The sequence below is a fragment of the Hippopotamus amphibius genome, chromosome X (assembly GCF_030028045.1).
Source record: "Hippopotamus amphibius kiboko isolate mHipAmp2 chromosome X, mHipAmp2.hap2, whole genome shotgun sequence".
Taxonomy (NCBI): Eukaryota; Metazoa; Chordata; class Mammalia; order Artiodactyla; family Hippopotamidae; genus Hippopotamus; species Hippopotamus amphibius.
Window position 1 is genome coordinate 45013713 of NC_080203.1, and position 23266 is coordinate 45036978.

At 37.5% G+C, this 23266-nt stretch overlaps 1 protein-coding gene across 1 annotated transcript in view; it reads right to left on the bottom strand.

The window, feature by feature from the left end:
* Window positions 1–18180, bottom strand: part of FAM199X (family with sequence similarity 199, X-linked) — a 30696-nt gene extending 12516 nt beyond the window's left edge. The window contains exons 1-2 of the mRNA XM_057718937.1: window positions 17638–18180; window positions 9647–9866 (exon numbers count right to left, since the gene is read on the bottom strand). Coding sequence (XP_057574920.1) covers window positions 9647–9866; window positions 17638–17834 — 417 coding nt within the window. The 5' untranslated portion in view covers window positions 17835–18180. The remainder of the gene's footprint in view (window positions 1–9646; window positions 9867–17637) is intronic.
* Between the last annotated feature and the right edge of the window lie 5086 nt (window positions 18181–23266).

Below are 23266 nucleotides of genomic sequence, written 5' to 3' on the forward strand. Positions count from 1 at the left end.
TCATCTGCAAAGAGTGACAATTTTACCTCTTCTTTTCCAATTTGGATTCCTTTTATTTCATTTTCTTCTCTGACTGCTGTGGCTAAAACTTCCAAAACTACGTTGACTAATAATGGTGTGAGTGGACACCCTTGTCTTGTTCCTGCTCTTAAGAGGGAATTCTTTCAGTTTTTCACCATTTAGAACGATGCTGGCTTTTGGTTTCTCATATATGGCTTTTATGATTGTTGAGGTAATTTCCTTCTGTGCCCATTTTCTGGAGAGTTTTTATCATAAATGGATGTTGAATTTTGTCAAAAAGCTTTTTCTGCATCTATTGAGATGATCATATGGTTTTTATCCTTCAATTTGTTGATATGATGTATCACATTGATTGATTTGCGTATATTGAAGAATCCTTGCATTCCAGGGATAAACCCCACTTGATCATGGTGTATGATCTTTTTAATGTGCTGTTGGATTCTGTTAGCTAGTATTTTGTTGAGCATTTTTGCGTCTATGTTCATCAGTGATACTGGCCTGTAATTTTCTTTTTTTGTGACATCTTTGCCTGGTTTTGGTGTCAGGGTGATGGTGGCCTCATAGAATGAGTTTGGGAGTGTTCCTCCCTCTGCTGTATTTTGGAAGAGTTTGAGAAGGACAGGTATTAGCTCTTCTCTAAATGTTTGATAAAATTCACCTGTGAAGACATCTGGCCCTGGGCTTTTGTTTGTTGGGAGATTTTTAATCACAGTCTCAATTTCCGTACTTGTGATTGGTCTGTTCATATTTTCTATGTCTTCCTGGTTCAGTCTTGGAGATTGTACTTTTCTAAGAATTTATCCATTTCTATTAAAAACCAGTTAGAATAGATTTACTTTTTTAACAGCTTTTTTGAGCTATAACTGATAAAGAACTCTACATATTTCATATATACAATTTGATGACTTTGGACATATGCATAATACCCATGAAACCATAACCACAATCAAGGTAATAAACATATCCATCACCTCCAAAAATCAGAATGGATTTAATTTTAAATAAATGTGTTTAAGTCGTTCTTCAAAAACATAACATTTTTTCCTCTATAAGGAGTACATAACAATCTTCAAAAATAATGCTTTCACTTTTACAAAGTACAAAACAACACCTTTTTGTTGTTTTGGTTCTACAGATTTTGCTATTATATCTGAACTCTAAGTGATTACTAGCCTTTGGAAGGTACCAAAAGAGAAAAGCCATCGTATCCATGCTGATTATTGCAATCACATCTATTTTGCCTCCTGTTGTACCCACAGCACTGTAATAGGTACAGGGAGTCCAAAGGAGTGTAAGTCATGGTGCTTAACAAGAACTTTATATTCTACTTGGAAAGATAATGCAATATCACAAGCATATAATTAAACAACATAGCAAATAACAAATGCACATTTGAGATGACCAGTCATCAATGGAAATATCTACCAGCAAGTTGAAGCTATAAGATTAAAGCTTAGAGAACTACAAGGGGGTAGGCACTGGGGAGTTAACTGCATAGAAGAGATGAGTGAAGCCACAAAAAGGGGGTTAATCACTACGCAAGGTGACTGTGATGTTTAGAATGAAGTTATCTAAGTTAGCTATTACTCTTAAAAACCATGTTTTCACTTTGACAGTCACTGATGAATCCAAGCATATAAGTGACACCCAACAATCTGTATGACCTCCTTTAAAATCTCATTAACTAACACTGCTTGAATTGTTCACCCTTAACCCAAATGTTATCTAGTCAGTGTAATGAAAGAATGATTGCTGAACGCACACATGAAGACCATCTCTTTTTCAGCCTTTAATGTCAATAAAACATTTTGCTATTTTCCCTTTGAAGAACTTTAAATCACAGTACTTATGTTAAAGCTCTCCCTGCAGTTCCTAAAACAAAATGAGATACTCCTTATCAGATGAAAGGCCTCCCCTATTTCAAGCTCCTTTGATAAGTTAGGTAGAGAAAGGAACTCTCAATATATCTATACTCTCAAAACTTAAGAAAAAATTTCATCTAAATTTTTAGCCTATATCTACTAAGAGCCAGACTATATGTTAAGCATTTTAATTTGTGACTTTAATTCTGTTTTCATGTTTGTTGGAGGGTGGGTGGTAAAAACAGGCAATTAATGGTTCTTTGGCCATTTTTTTCTGGGGAGAGGTTAAAAGATCCCAAACAGAGTTCAAATCCCAGTCCCACTGCTCACTAGCCATGTAATCTTGTGGTGGTTAGTTCCCTTCTTCGAGCCTCAGAGTCTTCAGTAAGTTATGGTTAACTGTCATCCATCTCAAAGGACTGTTGAGAGATTTAAATGAGGCCACATGCCTGGCACATAGGTGATACTCAATAAATCAAAGTATGTCCCTTTTTCTATACCTTGCCATGGTTTTAGACCCTTTTAAGAAAAAGGAGCATAAATCTTAGAGAATACCTCGTGTTGCTAAAGTGGTTGGGTCAAGTTTCAGAAGGTAGTTTCTTGGAATGACAGCATGGGGAAAAGGAAAAGGAATTCAAGTAAGGTGAATAAGTTAATAAAACCATAGGTGGAAGAAAAAAAACACAGGATGAGGTTAAGGAGACCAATATAATTAAAACAGAATATCAGTGCTAGGCATTTGACAGTTTAACAAATGAACTAGAGCTGTTATATGAAGAAGTAGGCCAATAACATTTTTAAGTAGAGGAAGTAATGATGAAATTGGTGTTGAGGGAAGATGAGTTAAAAAGCAGTATGGGGACAAAATAGAGGAAAGACTGGAATTAGGAAGCTCTTGTAATCTGGGCCTGGACTAAGATAACCAAAAATGGAAAGAAAAATGGGAACAGATAGGGAAATCTGCAAATGAAATACAATTCATAAGACTATGTGATAACTCAGTGGATAAGGATAATAGTGAAATGACCATATATGAGACCAGAAGAAAACTGGCAACATTTCACGGTCATACAACACATCCTAGTTAACATACAATCCTTAAAGTCCTCATTTTTTATGGCAAGAGACCTGAAGCAATTTTATATAAATCTTCTAGTCCAACACCTCATTTTACAAATATGGGAAAAATGATATCCAGGGAGGTTCATACAGTTAGTGGCAGCATCCAAAGCAGGACACAAGTCCAGTGCTTTCAATTATGTCAGGCTGTCTTGCCCTGTAGGTAGTTGGGAATGAGAGAAGAATGCAATTTGGGATATGCAGAGTTTGCACTGATAATTAGAAAAGCAAGTACAAGTGTCCTTTGAAATGACAATAATCATTTTTCAATACACTATAAGACATGTCACAAAGCAGAGTCTTTTTTTCCCCCCCATGGAAATACTGTAATTGGAAGTTGCATTACTGATCAAGGACTCGGCATCAGATAATGGGTTAGCATTAAATAATACGGTCATTCAAGTGGAAATGTCAAGTAGTCAACTGGAGATATTGGATTAGAGCTGCAGATGTGCAGGAGAATTAATTGTATGGGCTCCTGTGTATTTATTAGACCAGCAATTTTCCATTTTATAACTGATAATATATTTCAGGATAAAAATGCTTAATAATTCTCATCTCATATTTTTCATGGACAACAATATTTGGTATATTTATATTAGAATCAGTAATTGTGACAAGTAAAGAGAATTAAATCAAGCCTCTGCCATATTTTCTGCAGTATGCAGCAAAATTTTATGAGTAAGCTCATTTCTGTAACAGCTGATATGCAATTTCAAATTGCACCTCTAGGTTTCAAGCATGACAGCTGAATTACTCACTCTTTAAATTTTCTATGCTTTCCTACTCAACAATAAAATAATTTCTCAAGCTCTAAGACTAGTCAAATATATCTTTAATAATAAAAGGACTGAAAGCAAAGAAAACTATCAGCAAGGCAAGATACTCTGATGCCACTTCAAATGCTAAAATGCTACTTCATTCTAAGGTTAATATCCTGCCTTATCAAGTAGTTAGTGTTTCTCTTCCCAGAGAATCTATAAATCATTTATATTTACTTTAGTAGTAACTGAAACATCTGTTTAAAGGAAAGATTTAAACAGATGCAGATTTTAATCACAACAGAGGTAATATGAATTTTTAAACTACTGTCAATGATTTTTAGCCTATATTAATCCTAACACATAATTTGTAATTATCTTCTGGGGTAATTTACTGTTTATCATTATGAGATTCTATAAAGACAAGAGAGCATTTTAAACCCTTCAGCATATTTAAACAGCAAATATCCATGGTAACAGAGTACCTACACTCTAATTTCGGAAGTGGGAAAACACATTACTAAGGCAGGCCTTATTTTTGTTTCAGTGTTGTCAGTCATGTGCATTAACGGTGAATGGTTTGGATAGTTTTCCACTCTACTCATAAAATGAGTGAAGAAGTCAGCAATTAAAATTAAAAAATGCCTGTCATTTTGCAACATTATGGATGATAAGACCTCTAAATAAGTCACACGAAATAAGCAGAAAAAAATTTTTATCAGAATTATCAGAATCCCATCTGCTTACACTTTGGTAAGAATCCTTGTAGTCTGATTTTAAATACAAAGTGTACACTTTAAAAAAATAAGGCACTGGGAAGTAGGGGAGGGAAGGAATGGGAGCTTGGGATTAGCTGATGCAACCTATTATATACAGGATGGATAAACAAGGTCCTACTGTATAGCAGTGGGAACTATATTCAATATGCTGTGACAAACCATGATGGAAAAGAATATGAGAAAGAATATATATATATATATATATATATATATATATATGTATGTATAACCAAGTCACTTTGCTGTACAGAAGAAATTAATACAACATTGTAAATCAACTATACTTCAATAAAATTTTTTAAAAATAAGGCACTAAAAAAATAAAAAAGTACCCACACAAAGATGCTCACTGCTGTGTTATCTACAATAGAAAAAAAAAAAAAAACTTCAACAGATGTAAATAGCAGAATGGTTTCGTAAGTTCTGGCATTTCTAGTACCAGAAATATTATGTAGTCATTAAATGAATAATTTAAAGATCATGAAAAAGTTTATATGTTAAATGAGAAAATTTTATTATAGTACCTTATCCAGAAGAAAAGGGAACACTGCTCAATTCATTCTATGAGGCTAAAGTGATACAAAGACATCACAAGAAAGGAAAACTACAGACCAATATCCCTTATGAATACTGATGCAAAAGTCCTCAACAAAATACTAGCACACCAAATCCAGCAGCAAATTAAAAGGAATATATACCATGACCAATTAGGACTAATCCCAGGAATGCAAGGGTGGGCCATCATCTAAAAATCAACGTAGTACATTATACTAATAGAATGAAGGGAAGAAACTGCATGATCATCTTAACAGATGCAGTAAAAGCATCTGACAAAATCTAACACCCTTTCAGATAAAAATACTGAACAAACTAGGAATAAAAGGGAAATGCCTCAATATGATAATAAAGGACATTTGTGAAAAAACTACAGCTAACATGCCCAAAGTTGAAAGACTGAAAGCTTCTCCTCTAAGATCAGGAAAAAAACAAGGATGTCTGCTTTTGCCACTTCTGTTCAGCACCGTACTGGAGATCTAGCCAGGGCAATTAAGCAAGAAAAAAAAAAAACACTATCCAGATTGGAAAGGAAGAAGGAAAACCATCTCTATTCACAGATGACATGATCTTAAATATAGAATACCTTAAAGAATCCACACAGAAAAAAAAAACTATTAAAGCTAATATATGAGTTCAGCAAAACTGCATAATACAAAGTCAGTATACGAAAACAACTATTTTTATACACTAGCAATGAATAATCCAAAAATACAATTAAGAAAACAATTTCATTTACAACTGTATCAAAAGAATAAAATGTTTAGGAATAAACTGAACCAAGGAACTATAAGACTCAAACACAGAAAACTATAAAACATCATTGAAAGAAATTAAAGAAGGCCTAAGTAAAGAAAGACATTCCAGCCCATGTTCATGGACTGGAATATGGAATAATACTATTAAGACAGCAACATTCCACAAACTGATCTACAGATTCAATGAAATCCCTATTAAAATTCCAACTTCCCTTTTTGCAGAAATGGACAACCTGATTCTAAACTTTGATAAAGAATAACAAAGTGAGAGAATTCACACTTAACTGATTTCAAACCTTATTATACAGCTAGAGTAATCAAAACATAAGGATAAGGATATTCTGGCATAAGGATAGATATCAGTATCAATGGAACAGAATCAAGAGCCCAGAACTAAACCTATATACATCTATTACCAATTCATTTCCACAAGCGTACCAAGACCATTAGATAAGGAAAAAATATAGTCTTTTCAACAAGTGGTGCTGGGACAATTGGATATCTACATGCAAAAGAATGAATTTGGAAGTCCTGCCTTATGCCATATACAAAAAGTAACTCAAAAGGATCAAAGACCTCAATGTAGGAACTAAAGCTCTAAAATTCTAAGAAGGAAACAGATGAAAAATCTGCATGACCTTGGATTAAGCAATGGTTTTTAAAATAGGACATCATAAGCACAGAACTCTAAGAAAAAATAAATTGGACTTCTTTAAAATTTAAACTTTTGTGTATTAAAGGGGACACTATATCAAGTGAACAGACACTATCAAGTGAAAAGACAACCCACAGAATGGGAAGTATTTTTGCAAATCATGTATATGATAAGGGCCTAGTAGCCATCACATATAAAGTAGTCTTACAATTCAACAATTAAAGACAACACAATTTAAAAATGGGCAAAGGATCTGAATGACATTTTCCCCAAAGAAGATATACAAATGGTCAATAAGACATGAAAAGATGCTCCTAATGACATCATTAGTCATTAGGAAAACGCAAATCAAAACCACGAGATACCACTTTACACACAGTAGGATGACTATAATAAAAAAGACAGACAATACCATGTTTTGGGAAGGATGTGGAGAAATTGGAACTTTCTTATATTGCTAGTGGGAATGTAAAATCGTACAGCCACTTTGGAAAACATTTTGGCAGTTCCCCAAAAAGTTAAATATAACGTTATCATATGACCCAACAACTTCCAGTGTATATCCAAGAGAATTAAAAATATACATCCATATATGGGACTTCGTAGGTGGTGCAGTGGTTAAGAATCCACCTGCCAATGCAGGGGATACGGGTTCGATCCCAGCTCCAGGAAGATCCCACATGCTGCAGAGCAACTAAGCCCATGCACCACCACTACTGAGCCTGTGCTCTGGAGCCTGTAAGCCACAACTATTGAGCCCGTGTGTCACAACTATTGAAGCCCATACACCTATATAGCCTGTGCTCCGCAACAAGAGAAGCCACCACGAGCCTGTGCACCACAATGAAGAGTAGGCCCCACTCACCGCAACTACAGAAAGCCCGTGAATAGCAACAAAGACCCAATGCAGCCAATAAATAATAAATTAAAAAAATACATCCATATAAAAACCTGTATGTGAATGTTCATAGCAGTATTATTCATAATAGCACCAAAGTGGAAACAATCTATCAGTTGATGAATGAATAAACAAAATGTGATGTATCCATAAAATGGAATATTCAGCCATAGAAAGGAATTGGTATATACTAAATAAAATGTTTGTCACCCTCCAAATCCATATCTTGAAGCCCTAATCCCCAATATGATGATATTTGGAGGTGTGGCTTTGGAAGGTAATTAGGTTTATATGAGGTCATGAGGGTGGAGCCCCTGTAATGGTATTGGTGACCTTATAAGACGACCAAGAGACCAGAGCTCTCTCTCTCTCCTCTATGTGAGGATACAGCAAAAGGCAGTCACCTGCAAACCAGGAAGAGGGTGCTCACCAGAAACTGTTCCTGATAGCATTCTGATCTTGGACTTTCAGGCTCTAGAACCGTGAGAAATAAGTGTTTGTTGTTTAAGCCACCTAGTCTATGGTACTTGTTATAGCAGCTCAAGCTGACTTAAGACAGGAAGGAAATACTGTTATGTGCTATAACATAAATGAACCTTGAAAACACTATGCTAAGTGAAAGACCTCAGACACAAAAGGTCACATATTATATGAGTACATTTATATTAAAGGTCCAGATAGGTAAATTCATAGAGAAAGCAGATTGTGGTTGCCAGGTGACAAGGGCAGGGGGAAATTAGGACTATCTACTAACAGGCATGGGTTTCTTCTGAAGTGATGGAAATGTCCTAGAATTAGATAGTGGTGATGGCTGCACAACACTGTGAATATATTAAAAATCTCTTAATTACATATGTTAGAATTATTAAAATGGTACATTTTATCTCAATTTTTTAAAAAAGTTAATAATTTTTATCCAAATCATGTTCACAACTATATATGAAATAGAAGCATTTCAAATAAAATAAAATATAAAAATAGAGGGGTTGTGGATTATTTTCTCCTCTTTAAAAAACCTCTTAATTTTCACAACAGCATTGTTTATAACAAGAAAAAACTGAAACCAATCTAAATATTCATTATTAGGGAACTGATTAAATTATGATGGAGTTATCAAAAAGAATGAGATATAGTACAGGTAGTTGAAAAAAGCAGAGGGCCAAACAGTGACTGAAGTATGATCCCATTTTTGTGTGGCTTTTTTTTTCTTTTTTGGTTGGGGAAGCCCCCGCCCCCAACCGTTTCTCCACTGAGCAGCATGTGGGATCTTAGTTCCCCGACCAGGGATCGAACCCATGCCCCCTACAGTGGAAGCACAGAGTCTTAACTGCTAGATCACCAGGGAAGTCCCTCTGTATGTCTTTTTAATGCTATGCAAGCATACTTGCATCTGAACAAGCTCTTAACAGTGGTAACCACAGCAGAGTGGGACTTGGAGACTTATTTTGAATTTTATGCCATTCGACATTATTTGATATTTTAATAAAAATTGTTTGAAATAAAATGTGTGATTCATCTTTTGGAAAACAACTTCAAGTATTCAGATGGCTTTCAAACATAGCAGATATTCAAGTATTTGTTGAATATAACAGCTGCTGCATGCAAGGAAAGCTTCTTCAAATGTTGCTGTCTTTTCTGATCAGAAAATGAATGTTGCAATAACATGATCTACATGTTCTGAAAGACTGTTTGGAAATGCTGCCTTATAATGAGTGCAATTTACCACAAAGCTATTTTATGTGGTATACATGCCACAGAAGAAAAAAAACATTGTTAGGTGAAAAACATTTCTATGTATGAAGAGAATACAAAATGAGAAATTATATTAAAAATGAAAAATTACGTATTATGTAGTGGTTTGTGATCTTAGATATTTAATGTGACTCTGATGTAAAGGTATTGTGCATATAAGGACATGAAGGCCATTTATTAGTAAATAGAAAATTTGCTTGGATTAATGCACAGAAAGGTACTGATGATATATAATAACAGGAACATTATACAAGTATTAAATTACATGAAAATGTACAAAAGGTATCCATAGCATGAGAAGCCTAAAAGGTACGTTAGCAAAAATAAAGGATACACATCTCTTCTAATTCTTAATGCTGTCAGAGAATCTCCAGGACTGAATAAACATTGGAGAAATTTACTTGGAGGTAGAGATGAAAATACTGAAACATATTCATACTTCTACTTATGGAGTAATGATGGCAATATAAGAAAAAAAAAACCTACCTGCCATTCAAATTCACTATCTGACCAATCCCAGTATGTGCTAATAGAAGAAGAGACATCACTGCAGACGCTCCCCTCAGGGAATAAATCAAAAGATGTGAAGTCCTGATCATCTAATAGGGAATAGCAATCATCCTGATCTCCAACAGAAACTGACGAGAACAGCTCCTCACTGCATTCTGAGCTGGCCACACTTGTTCCACAGGAAGTTAAGTTCCACCTTAAAAACAACACAAAAGAAATCATAACAGAAACTACAGAATCCACACAATTTTAAGATACAAATAGGATACAATTATTACATTTATGAGGAATATGATGACATTTTTAGATACAATAATGATATTGTGATTATTTTCAAAAGAGCTCTTATCTTTTAAAGATACAAACTAAAATATTTATGAATGAATATGTCTGGGATTTGTCTCAAAATTATAAGGGGGGACTGAGGAATGAGTAGGGGTATAGATAAAGCACAATGCCATATGTAATTGTTCAAGCGGCATGATGGGTATATGGGGTTCATTACACTATTCTATACTTTCACATCTGTCTGACTGGAGCCAGACTGAGTTCAAACTCTTGCACTGTCACTTGCCTGCTGTTTGATCTGAAGCAAAACAAATCCTCTCCAAGTCTGGGTCATCATCTTTAAAATGCAGTTAATATGAACATTATAGGAGAATGCATACAGAGCACTAAGCAGACATAAAATGTGCTCAATACATGGCAGCTATTATTATTAAACGAAGAGAGTAGCCAGTGCAGGGCAGAAAAAAGCACCAACAAAGTACACAGGTAGAAGCTCAAAGTGTTTCTTATATTTAAATAATTTCTACATATCAATGATAAATAGGATCATTGCAAAGATGCTAGAATAAGAAAGGAGTGATCAATAAGATTAAAATGACCAATAATTTCACTAACTAGCAATAACTGATCCATAACCTTTTGGTACTTTTTTCTACATGCATATATATATTTTTACAGAATCAGTATTGTGTGTGTATCTGTGTAGATAGATAGATATTAGTATCCTATGTTTATTCACTTAACATTATATACTGAACATTTACCCAACTATATTACTTGAAAACATTTTAATTAATGCCTATATAATAGTCCATTGATTAAATGTATCATAATTTATTTAAAATTACTCCTTCAATAATAGGTACTTAGGCTATTTCCAATTCTTTTTTTGGTATTACAAATAATACTGAGCTGAAACCTTTTTGTTTATAATTATTTATCCAAATATATAATCTCTCAAGAGAGACTACTTGAAAGGAAATTACTGAGTCAAAGAAAGTGAACATTTCTAATGATGATAGTATACTTAGCCAAGTACATTTCTGAAAGGCTGCACTAATTTACACTCCCCAAAACAGCCTATAAAAGTGCTCATTTCACCACAACCTTAACAGCACCGAAATTTTCATTTTTAAAAATTTTACCTAGCTGATAGGAGAAAAACATTTTTATATCAATTTTTACTTCTTTGATTACTGACAAGAACAAAATTTAAAATATTTATTAGCCATTTTGCTGCAGCATTTTACTAGGTGTTAATATTTTCCTTGTTGATTTTGTTAGACTTCTTTATATATTAAAATATTAACATTTTGTCTGTATTATTTATTGCAGGGTTGTATGTTTCATTTTTTGGTCTTGAAATCTACAAATCTGTTTTCTTTCATAAATTTCCACTAGCTTTATATTATTAACAAGATAATCTTCATTGCTTTGGCAGTAGCCTAGGGAAATTAATCCTTAAGACATGACTTAGTATATCCAATACTAATAAGGTACTGAAATAATGACTTCCTGAAGAAAAGCTTGTTAATTACCTATTATTAGGTTGTTTCTCATCCTTCATTAAATCCAGTTTTTTCTTGAACTGTGTATTCATTTTTTTTAACTTCCCCTCTTATTTTATATAGCTGATCTTAATTCCAAAGTTTTTGATTTACAAAATCTGGGCAACCTGACAATTTTATGGCACCTTTTCCTTTGTGCTAAAGGTACAGTATTTTAAAGCACTGAAACACACACACATACATACTCTAAACTATTATAGTTCAGTAATATAAAAGCAGATATCAACAAACTTTTATAAATAGGCAAAAACCTAAAATTCATCTAAGAATCCTAGAATACCTTGTAATATTACCTAGTTTTACCACATGCTTGCTAGGTAAGCAGTATCTTCATTTTTAAAAAATCAACACAGCTGGTAGAAATAACCAAATTGCCTCAGTCATGTAATAAGGCAATATAAAGCTGTGAATGGCAATTACAGGTTGTCCTTTCACACACTCAGTAAACATTTAGTCAGCATCTTCAATGTGCCAAGCACTGTGTCATGTACTAGGAAAAGCTGTTAGATAATTGTTTTTAATGAGAATTTCTTTTTAGCTTTGAAAATTTAGTAGAAATGTGTTTCCCTTCATGAGTAATAATGACTATTTAAAAAACTATGCCATATTTAATAATCTAATCAGTAGATCACTGACAAGGGAGTCAGGAATTTGCTTGGTTTTGTGCTCTTACCTTAGGGCAAAATCAGGATGTTCCTCAGTTTTCCAGATCTATAACTTTATAACAGATATTATAAGGTTCTGGGTATTCTTAGCAGCCTTAGCTCCTTGTTCTTTTCTTTTTTTAATTAACAGCAGCAAGGAAATTGGTCTCATACTTAATCATTTACAAAATAGGAAAACAGTACATTGAGTTTTTAAAAAATTCTATTATCTTCTAATACGCAAATATTATTTTAAGACAATGTAGATAAAAGCCAAGTGGGAAGTACTTTTTCATCCACTGCTGGTGGGAGTGTAAAATTGGCACAGCCATAATCTTTCTGAAAAGTAATTTGGTAGTGTATATATTAAAGAGCTTCAAAAAGGTTCATTCCTTTGGACTAAGAATCTATCCCTTTTCCCAAATAGAAATTTGGAAAAAAGATGTATATACAAACATGTCCAAACAATATTTTAATAGCCAAAAAAAGGAAAAACAAATGGCCCCAAAACATTTTTAAATGATATATCTATATCTGAATAACAGTGTTTTAAAAATCATTAAAAAATCATATTTTTAGGCTATGTATTGAAAAAGAAAATACAATATAAGTGCAAATAATCTGGTCACAAATTATATACATAGCCTGATCCTGATTTTTTAAATTATGTATGTATAAAGAAATAACACTAAAAGTAACAACAGGGAATTCCCTGGTGGTCCAGTGGTTGGGACTTGGTGCTTTCACTGTGGGGGCTGGGTTCGATGCCTGGTTGGGTAACTAAGATTCTGCAAGCTACGTGGCGCAGCCAAAACAAACAAGCAAGCAAACAAACAAACAATGGTAACAACATCAAAATGTTGACAGCTGTTATCTTTAGTGAAAAGGATCCTAAGAGGTCTTTACAGTTTTGTATATGCCCACAACTTTCTATAATGAGCTCAGTTTCAAATGTGTAATGCAAAAGCACTGTGTACGTGTGCTCAGCACTGAACTCTTCAAATTTACAAAGCCCTTATGTCTTATTCCACTAAGAGAAAACTATCTAACACTAAGATCCTAGCTATAACCATGGAGTTATTCACAAAGGAGACTCTCCATATCTTAAAAAGAAAAATGTTGAAAAGAATCCATGAAATGGGGTTTAACTCAATAACTAGGCTTGCTGCCCAAATTTTAATTAAAAAAAAAAAAGCCAAGAACATTTATCTGCAAGTCTTTTCAGCAAGAATACACAGATGAAGGGCTTTCAATGGTATTTTTCTAAAATGAAGAAAAGCATGTGCACTGTATACATTCTTCTGTAGCCCTTTCTCTCTCAGGTAGACCTAACCATTACCTCTCAAGATGAGAATCTAGCCAATGGCACTGTGGAATAAAATCCTACTGTCAAGTTGATGAAAGTCATTCCAAGTCCATGCCATTCATTGTCAGTTAACAGTCCCCTATCATCACTTGTATTCATCACTGACTCTCTGCCGGAATTCCCATACAGCCACCCTGACCCCTGCTACTCCTCTGGAGCCCAATGGGCCATCAAGGTCCCAAGTTAGAGCAGATGACACAACCCTTCTACTCTACTGATTCAAATTCCCAAATCTCTTCCCAGCCACCTCAATTGTCTTGGGATCCTTACCCATCCCTCCTACCCCCTCTACAGTCTGGGAAGTAAACAACATTCCATGACATTTTTAAGGCTAATTCTTCCATTTGGCCTTTTGAGTTAATCCCATCCCTCTCCTGTCATCCCATCTGCTCTTGTATTTTCAATTTCTCCCTTTCCTGTGGGCTGCTTCTAAGGAGCTAAAATATCTATTCTTGGAAAATAAAAACAAAACAAGGCAAAAAACAAATGAGGAAACCTTCACTTTTTTTTTTCAAATTACCACCACATCTCTCCTTCCTTTCCCTGCTAAATTTATTGAAAAGTTTCTTCTATTCTCTCAACCTTTGTAACCCACAGTTCCACTCCTATCACACTACTGGAATTTCTGTTCTGATTACTCCCAGATCTACATTTCTAGCCTGGGTAGTTCTCCAAAGCCTGATTCCCATTCTCAACTTGTCAAAACAAGTCCCCAAACCAAATTCCTCCTGCCTCTGTAATGGATCTCACTTCATGAAACATGGTTCTCCCACCTGTAACTCACAGCTCTTCTGCACCTCTAATTCTCTAACAAGACAGGAAAACTGTGGGTGGAACAAAAGACACATGGTAGTCTTGGGCTTTTTCTAGTTAATGGTGATTCAAAATGGGGCTCTGAAATCACAGAACTGAGTAACTGCTTTATACAATACGTAGTTCATTTTGTATCCTGCCAATAGGATATACAAAAGTGAGACACTGTCCTCCCACATGCTTTTCACAATTGTTCAATGTCAAAGTACTGATGTATTCCTGAAAGAGGAAGAGAATAACACAATAAGTAGTTCATATTAACATCCTTCATCTTGCAACTTGATTATAGGACTGACCAATATCATTATAATTTTTTCAATTTTCTAAATAATATCCTTTTTTGATGATAGTGGAAGTTACAGTGGACAAATGCTAAGAGAAAACCCACAATTACATCAGAAAAATCTGGTCCCCAAAACCAAAAAAAAAAAAAGCCTTAAAAACTATATATATATATTCCATATTGATAATTCAATTTAAAATAATTAAGCTTTTTGGCTCACTGAAATCTATTTTATTCTTCCCAAATTCTGGACAAACCCAACTTGTTCATAAAATCCTAAAATATACTCCTAGGAAAGTGAATTCTCAGGAAGCTGGTTATGTTCATGTAATTTATTTTCCACTGAACCCAGACCAGTGACACACCAATCTAAGTCACAGGTGACTCTAAACACAACGTTCAAACGTTCAAACTTAGGGATCATAAGTAATAGTGCTTTGACTCTCTTGGTTAATGAAGACTGCATAGATACCAGTACTGCATAGAGTCCAGTAAATGAGCAGACACAAAACTGTCATCATCATAAAGCCCTTATCAACAGCATTATTTAAACAGTCTCCACAGTTATGCCATCAGGTAACAAGGAAGAAGCAAAATAAAGGTCAATCAAGTATATACCCACAAACAAGCTTTCTATTTTCAATGAAACCTGTTTTATAATGATTAAACCCAAGGCACAATATCAATATTCAACTATTCAGATCTTTTTTTTGGATTGTTGCTTGAATTGGTGAATGATGTGCTGTGAAGAAAAAAACTGACCCATGCAACTACAAAATAAAAGAACCCTTTAAACTAAACTTTGCCCACATACATGATTTATCTGTTTGCTTCTTCCTGAAAAGAAATGACTGGAAGCACATGGTCCTCTCAAACGCCATCTTGAGGAGTGGGTAAGAAGGGAGAACATTCTAGAAGGAGCAAAGATTTAAAAAGCAAGGTAGCCTAGGGCAGAAACATCATCTGCTGTAAGAATTGCTAATTCTGCTTCCCCTAATCTCTGCTGAAGAGGGTACAGAGCAAGATACACTAGACCTCCTGCCACCATTCTAAACCTTGTGAAAAGCAGGGGGTGGGGGTGGGGGGTAAAAAAGCAGGCAATAACTAGAAAAAAATTAAAAATAGTGCTTGACTTGGGAAAACTGGGGCTGAAAAAGAACCTCCCCCTCTATCTTCACCACCTCATTCTGGAAAACAACCTTGACCTTACTAAGGTCTGTAAGACAAGGGGTAGAAAAACACAAGGAAAAAAATGGGGAGGAGGAGAAAGAACAGAACAAGCTGTAAGAAATGTATTATTCACCATGCTTCATTCCCCATTACCCCCACACGTTTTGGCAGCACTTACCCTCAGCCTCTGTCCCCACTCCCTTGCCCTCATCATCAGAGCAGGCTAATTCTGAAATCATTTAACTTTCCTGTGTATATGATTTATTCCAATGCTGCAAAACTTAAAATACTGAATATATGCACAAGTATTCTTTTATCTTATTTTCCAATGCAAACAATTCTAAGCTCACCTGATTTCATAAATATGTTACATTCATGCTATAGTCACATCATGGGTTTCTGTGAGTTAGTCTAAGAAACCATAACAACCATTTATAACCCTGTAGCCATTAGTTCTGTTCCAAGTTTCATCACTGGCTCCAAAGGAGTAATCCTGGCTCTGCCTGACTTGGTTTTATGAACTTGAACTCAGTCTTTTCTCTCTGGGCCTCAGTTTCCTCATTTTTGCATTGAGGATTTGGAACAGTTGTAACAAATTTACTACCACTTCCTTTTCAAATGTGTTATAGTTATGTTCTGTATGATTATTTAACTGTAACACCTTGTTTCCGGACTATAACTTTATCTTAGGTAAGAATCATATTTTATATATTCCTTGTACTTGGTAGAAGCTCAGTAACTCTGTAGATTGATTTAAGGGGTTGGGGCGGGGGAGCATGCAAAAGGAATTAGAATGTGGAAGGATTTGTTCGTGCTCATATTGTAAAGTACATCAGAAATCAGAACTAGACCCCTTAATTCAACTCCAGTATTTTCCAGAGCTGAATTCCTCTCTCCCTCCCCCCTTGTTCTCCACACACCCTCCCAGGCCTGTGTGTGTCTGTGTGTGTGTGTGTGTGTATACACATGTACATATAATATGCACCTATGTTATAGGTTGAGGCTATGTGTAAAACATCTTCAAATCCCTCACATTTGATATAACATAAATGTCTGCTGAGAGAATTCTCCAGAACACTCCATCTTCCAATAAAACCAGTTAAGGGATGCTTCCTCTGAATAAATTTGTATAAGCAAGGCCATCCTAAGCTTCGCTGCATCACTCCACTGGGGGAGCAAACCAAAGGATATGCTTCAGGAAGGAATCTTCCAGATTTAATCCTATACATTTTGGCAGGGCCTAAAGCGCTAGGGCAAAGAGTTCATAGAGGAAAGAAAGAAAAAAAGAGAGAGAGAATCCTCTGGTTTCCTAGAGCTTCACTAAAAAATGGGGGGTTGGGGTGGAAACAGGGCTGTGAGGTTAAAAATTGGGAAAAGGAAGATTCTAGCTTTTAAAGTGCCACCTTTCAAAAGATCGACTGATTTTGATTTTGAGCCATCCGAAATCCTCTCTACAGCGTACCGGAAATGGAAGGGGTTAAACTTTTGCGGGTGGATGGAAACTGGGAAGCATCTAAAAATCAAGGGTGGGGGTTTGGTATTCGCAGGGTACAGATGGGGCGGGAGGGGGAAGGGAAGAGTCGCTGGGTCAGAAGATGAATAGGGGGAAAGAGAGAGTAAAATGCCGGCCAAAAGGAAAATCGGAGGACAGGGGTGAAATAGGGAGGGAGAAAGGGAAGGAGCCCGGGAATAAGCGCCGGGCAGAGGAAGGTGGGGGAGGGGGCGACTGGAAGCGCAGACCCGAGGCGGAGGACCAGAATGGGGGGAACCCGGCGTTCTCCGGCTGGAGGCAGGGGTGTGGGCCACCTGCCCCTGCCCTCAGCGGAGGTTCGTACCTGTTGGTGTGGAAGCGGTGGAGCGGGTCCGTGCGATGGCAAGATGAGAGCTGGCAGCCGAAGTCGCTGATGTCCAGGCAGCCCGGCTCCTCGCTCGGGCAGGTGCCCACCCCGCGAGGGGGTCCCAGAAGCGGGAAGGGCTCCTCGGGGGTTAGAAACTTCTCGTACGAAGTGGTGGCTGACGCTTCGTCGGACATGGTTGCTGATGGCCTGGCTCGGGCTCCCTCTCCGGCCCCGGGCTGCTCCCGCGCCGGCCCCTGCCCCCACTCTAACCTGTCCACTGTCGCCGCCGCCGGGGTGTGCCTGCTGCAGCTCACTGGCAGGTTGCGCGCCGCGGCCCACCGCTGCCCAGGGAGTGCCGGGCGGCACGAAGGGGCTGCTCGAGGTCACAGGGGCCTGCTGGCCACCAGTCAGTGCCTCAGTGGCCTCTGCAGCCACCTCAGTCGTCGCCGCTGCTGCCCGGCCCAGCCCAGTCAGCGCAGCAGCGCCGCCGCCACCGCTACCCGGCCTGCCCACTGCGCTGGCCGCTCGCGACTGCAGCAGTCCGCCGGGCACCCGCAGGGAGGGGGAAGGGTGGCGGGAAGCAGCTTCCTGTGCCCCCTGCTGGCACGGAGGAGGAACTGAATCTTCGCTCTCCGCAGCCAGCGCCGCCGGCCCCGCCCCGCCCCGCCCCGCCCCGCCCCGCCCTCCACGCATCGAATCAGGGATTCCAGGCGCTGGAAGGGCCCAGCGCTTCAAGCCAGCCTCCTCCTCCGCTTTCTCACCCTCGGCTGATTACTAAGCAGCAAGCCGCAGCCCTGAGAAAAGGGACTTGGCCAAGGTCACAGTGCGGGTGCGTGAGAAAGAATCCGGAGGCCCTGGTTCCCAGCACACTCGATCACCCTGTCCCAATTCAACAAGTATTTATTGAGTTCCTGCAGTGTGTGTGCCCAGCACTGTGCAATGAACTGCGGGGGAAGTGGGCCAAGTAGGGAAAAATAGTCCCTGCTTCACCCTTGGTCACCTAACCCCAAGAACTCTGCGCAACAGCCACCAGGGTACTTAGAGTTGCTGGACACGTAGTGCTCTTTTGTACTCTGTGCTCTTGCTCGCATTATGCATTCTGCTTGGAATGCCCTGCCGTTTCTCCACTGCTAATCCTTAAAGCCCTAGCTCAAACGTTACCTCCTCTATGAAGCCTTCCCCGACTCCCAAATAAGACTTAGGTATACCTGTCATTGCTCCCATAGAAGATAGATTATGGCGTTAAACTCGTTCAACTTAAATCAACTTACTAGGTGTCACATGCTTTTCTTTCTTCCTACCTCTTTCTCTTTTCTCTGTTTTCTAGACAGTGGTTCCAGATCTTCGACGCATAAACTTTTAAAAAATAGTCGGAGGAAAACACAAATTGCCAATTACTTATTTTGCCAAAGAAAAAATTTAAAACTACCTACTGCTATTTTATAAAAGGAAGCCCATTTTAATATAAAATCATAAGGGCATAATCTGTCAATAAAAAACTAAATATATTTAGCTTTATGAAAAACATCGCAATGAACCTTGAGGGAAGCATAAAACTAAAGTAGGTGGAAAGGAGAGGAACTGTGAAAGAACGCAGGAGGAAGGGAAGGAAAAAGGGTTAGGAGAAGTGGGGAGTTGTCACAGGAGCCCCAGTCTTAAACTCGGTGCCTTCTCCTACCAGTGCAACTTATAATGAAAACAACTCCTCAACCACTCCTTAAAATTTATGTCTTGCTTCAGTTATTTGGTTACCCTACTGTTGAGTATGTCAGTCTTCTTTCACTTAATTTAGAGATCATAGAAGTGAAGGTGATGATGGTTTGACCTGTGCTCCCCAATGCACCCATTCTCAGCGGCCTGGGACTAGTGAGACAGAATGGCCCATAGCTTAGTCTCAACAAACAAGAGACTTGATTGTCCAAGTGAAGCAAGAGTCAAGTGCTACATTAAAGAGGAAAGTGATGGGAGAGGAGAGACCTCACAAGACACACAAACAAGCATGCTGAAGGTCAAGAGCATACACTGGCCAGTCAGTAGTATGTTCAGGTTTCTAAGGGCAGTCTTGTCTCAGCAAACATCATGTATCACATTAAATGAACATTACTTTTTATTTGTGCATAATTTGTAAATTTACTTTGGTATTAAATTTGTATAAGAGCTTTATGAACAGTAGAACTCATATTTAGTTTTGTTTATATTTAAGAAATAGTAGTATAAAAGAATTTACATAAATGATTGGGTCTGAGAGAATGTTTTTCTTTTGAGTTCCCCTGAATATATTTTTCAGCTGAGAAAGTTATGTAATGAGAGCAGTACATAGAGTAGGCGCACCATGTAATGTTTACTTAAATACATGGTAATTCTGCACTAATACATCTTTACGTGCTCTTAGCCACTAGGAGTTGATGACTGTTGTGAATCCTCCCTTCTTGCCCCACTTCAGTTTGCTTGGTTTGTCCCTTGTGTTGTACCTAGTCTGAATGTATTTACCCAATTTGTCCCTCCCTTCCATTAAAATGGAATGGAATAATTCTAATATGTATGTATTAGCTCCCTACCTTCTTTGAGGGTCTGGGCCTGGAAGGCAACCCTAGAGTGCTCTACCTTCCTAAGATGCATAACTTAGCACCCAGAGAGATGATGAATTGCAAGAGGGTTGTGAAGAGACTGAACAGGATTGGGAATTGCCAACCAATCTTTATCATTTTGATTACTATTGGATAGAAAATATTGAACTGGACCCAATGATCTATGATCTAACCTTTATAATTTTTTCATATGATTGATGGGTGCAAAGTATGAGTGTGTGTGTATCTACATCTATATCTACATCTACATCTAGATATATGAAGTAATATATACATTATATATATAATCAGCTCCCCAAATATCACCAACACAATCTGAAAAAGAAAGCTTGAGTATATTGCTTATCACAGCAAGGGAGAACGTCTGTTCCGCAAAGGCTTGGCAGTGTCTTAGAGGGAAAAGGTAAGGATAGAATTCATTAAAATAGAAGTTTGATTTAAAGTTGAGATTTCAGCATGGAAACTCGATTAGGATTGAGTAAGAATCATGATACAACAGTCTGAGAGTGGTGGAAGCAACAAGGCAAGAATTGAGGTAAGAAATGCAGAGAATCTTAGGGTGCAAACTTTGTTGATGCTTTCCATTGAAGAGTTGGTGGGTCTTTCGGGAAATTCATATGAAGGGTATGTGGTCTGTGTCTAGACTAATTTTTTTGCATGTGGATGTCCAGTTGTTCCAGCACCATTTGTTGACAAGAGTATCTTTTCTCCATTGTATTGCCTTTTACACCTTTGTCAAAGATTATTTTATGTGGATCCAAACTGGGACTCTCTGTGCTGTTCTGCTGATCTATTTGTCTATTTTTTTGCCAATACCACACTATTTTGATTACTGTAGCTTTTATAGTAGATTTTCAAATCAGGTAGTGTCAGTTCGCTGACTTTGTTCTTCTTCTTCAACATTGTGTTGGCTATTCTGGGTCTTTCGCCTTTCCATATAAACTTTAGAATCAGTTTGTTGATATCCACAAGATAATTTGTTGGTATTTTGATTGGGATTGCATTGAATCTAAAGATCAAGATATCAGAAAGAACTGACGTTTTGACAATATTGAGTCTTCCTGTCCATGAATGTGGACCATCTCTCCAATTATTTAGTTGATGTTTGATTTCTTTCATTAGAGTTTTAGTTTTCCTTATATAGATCTTATGTATATTTTGTTAGATTTACACCTAAGTATTTCATTTTGGGGGTGCTAATGTAAATAGTATTGTGTTTTTAATTTCAAATTCTATTTGTTCATTGCTGGTATATAGGAAAGTGACACTTTTGTATATTAACCTTGTATCCTGGGGAAGCTCTTGGGATGAGCAATCAAACCATTTGCTTGAGCAGGACAGTCCTGAAAATAAAGAGATGCTCATGAAGACAGAGGAATAGCAAAGTTATATTAATATAGACAGTAAAGAATAGTTTTGGTTCTCAGAGTCCAGGTTGAGTGTGGGGCGAGTTTGGGCTCTCAGTTTTTCCTTAAATATACAATTAATGTCTAAGTTGTGATCATTCTGGGTTTTCACTGTTGCTTGAGGTGTCACAATCATATGTCAAGTTTCTGTCTATGGTTGTTCCAGTCTCCAGGTTTCCCACAGTGGTTGTTTATAGCTCTGTATCAGGTTTTTCTGCTCTTTCTGCTATATAGCCATTTGCTCAATTGTTTGACAGAACAACAGCTGTGATGTAGATCATAAATCTGAAACTGCAAAACAAACAATACTAAATACTGAAAGGATTATGATCAGAGTTTGTATGATTGATTATGATCAGAATTTGTGGTACACTTCTCAGCCAGGAGCCAAGAGTGCCTATATTAAACCAAGGGAATAGATCCCATTCCCTGATCTGAAGAGTCTGCTAAACCAGTTATGAGGTCATTCTCCAAATTACCCAAATTCTGATTTCTTGGTTTACTTCCTGAATTTTTAGTACTATCAAAGATCTCAGAGAGGTCTGCAGGGATGTAAGCACAACATTCTACTGTTAAAGTAGTTCACATTCTCCCTCAAGAAGCCAGTCTTATATCTAAGACAGTTCAATTCTGAACCATGGCCTGCTCAATTTTATGAACTTCTGAGGCAAGAAGTTCTATCATCTTAGTGGCTGTATTAGTTTCCTAAGGCTGCTATAACAAATTGCCACAAATTCGGTGGCTTAAAATGACAGAAATTTATTCTTGCACAGTTCTGAAGGCTAGAAATCTGAAATCTGGCAGGACCACACTCACTCCGGAGGCCCTAGGGGTGAAGTGGTTCCTTGCTTCTTTCAGCTTCTTGTTGCTGCCCTGGCATTCATGGGCTTATAGCCTCATTTCTTCAACATCTGCCATCATCACACTGACTTCTTTGTGTGTCTGTCAAGTCTTCCTCTGCCTCGCTTTTTTTTTTTTTAGTTGTGGCTCACAGGCTCTAAAGCGCAGGCTCAGTAGTTGTGGCGCACGGGCTTAGTTGCTCCGTGGCATGTGGGATCTTCCTGGAGCAGGGATCGAACCCGTGTCCCCTGCTTTGGCAGGCAGATTCTCAACCACTGCGCCACCTAGGAAGCCCCCTCTGCCTCACTTTTATAAGGACACTTGTCTTTGGATTTAGAGGCCACCCAGATAAATCAGGATAAGGTCCCCTCTCAAAATCCTTAATTTTATCAATTTTTTTTGCTTACCATATATTCTAATATTCAAAGATTTCAGGGATTAGGAGGTGGAAATATCTTTCAGGGGGCTACCATTCAGCCCACTGCAGTGGCATTGTCTAAATCGCTTGATAGTCTCTGAACAACAGTATGTAGGATTTGCTCTACTTTCTGGGCCTTTTATAAAGCATGATATTAAGAGGACTGAGGAGAGGAAAAGGAAATCTAGAATTCCCCAAAAGTAGTTAGGGTTTCAGTTCTCTAATCAGATCCCTGCTCTCTTTCTTCCTTTATTGAATTTAATTGTCTTGCTTATCCTTTTTCCTAGAAGACAAACCAATGGGCTAAAATGTATGATATCAGAGACAGTCCCGACAGTAAGGCCAATTCCCAAAGTTTTAGACAAAATATCTAT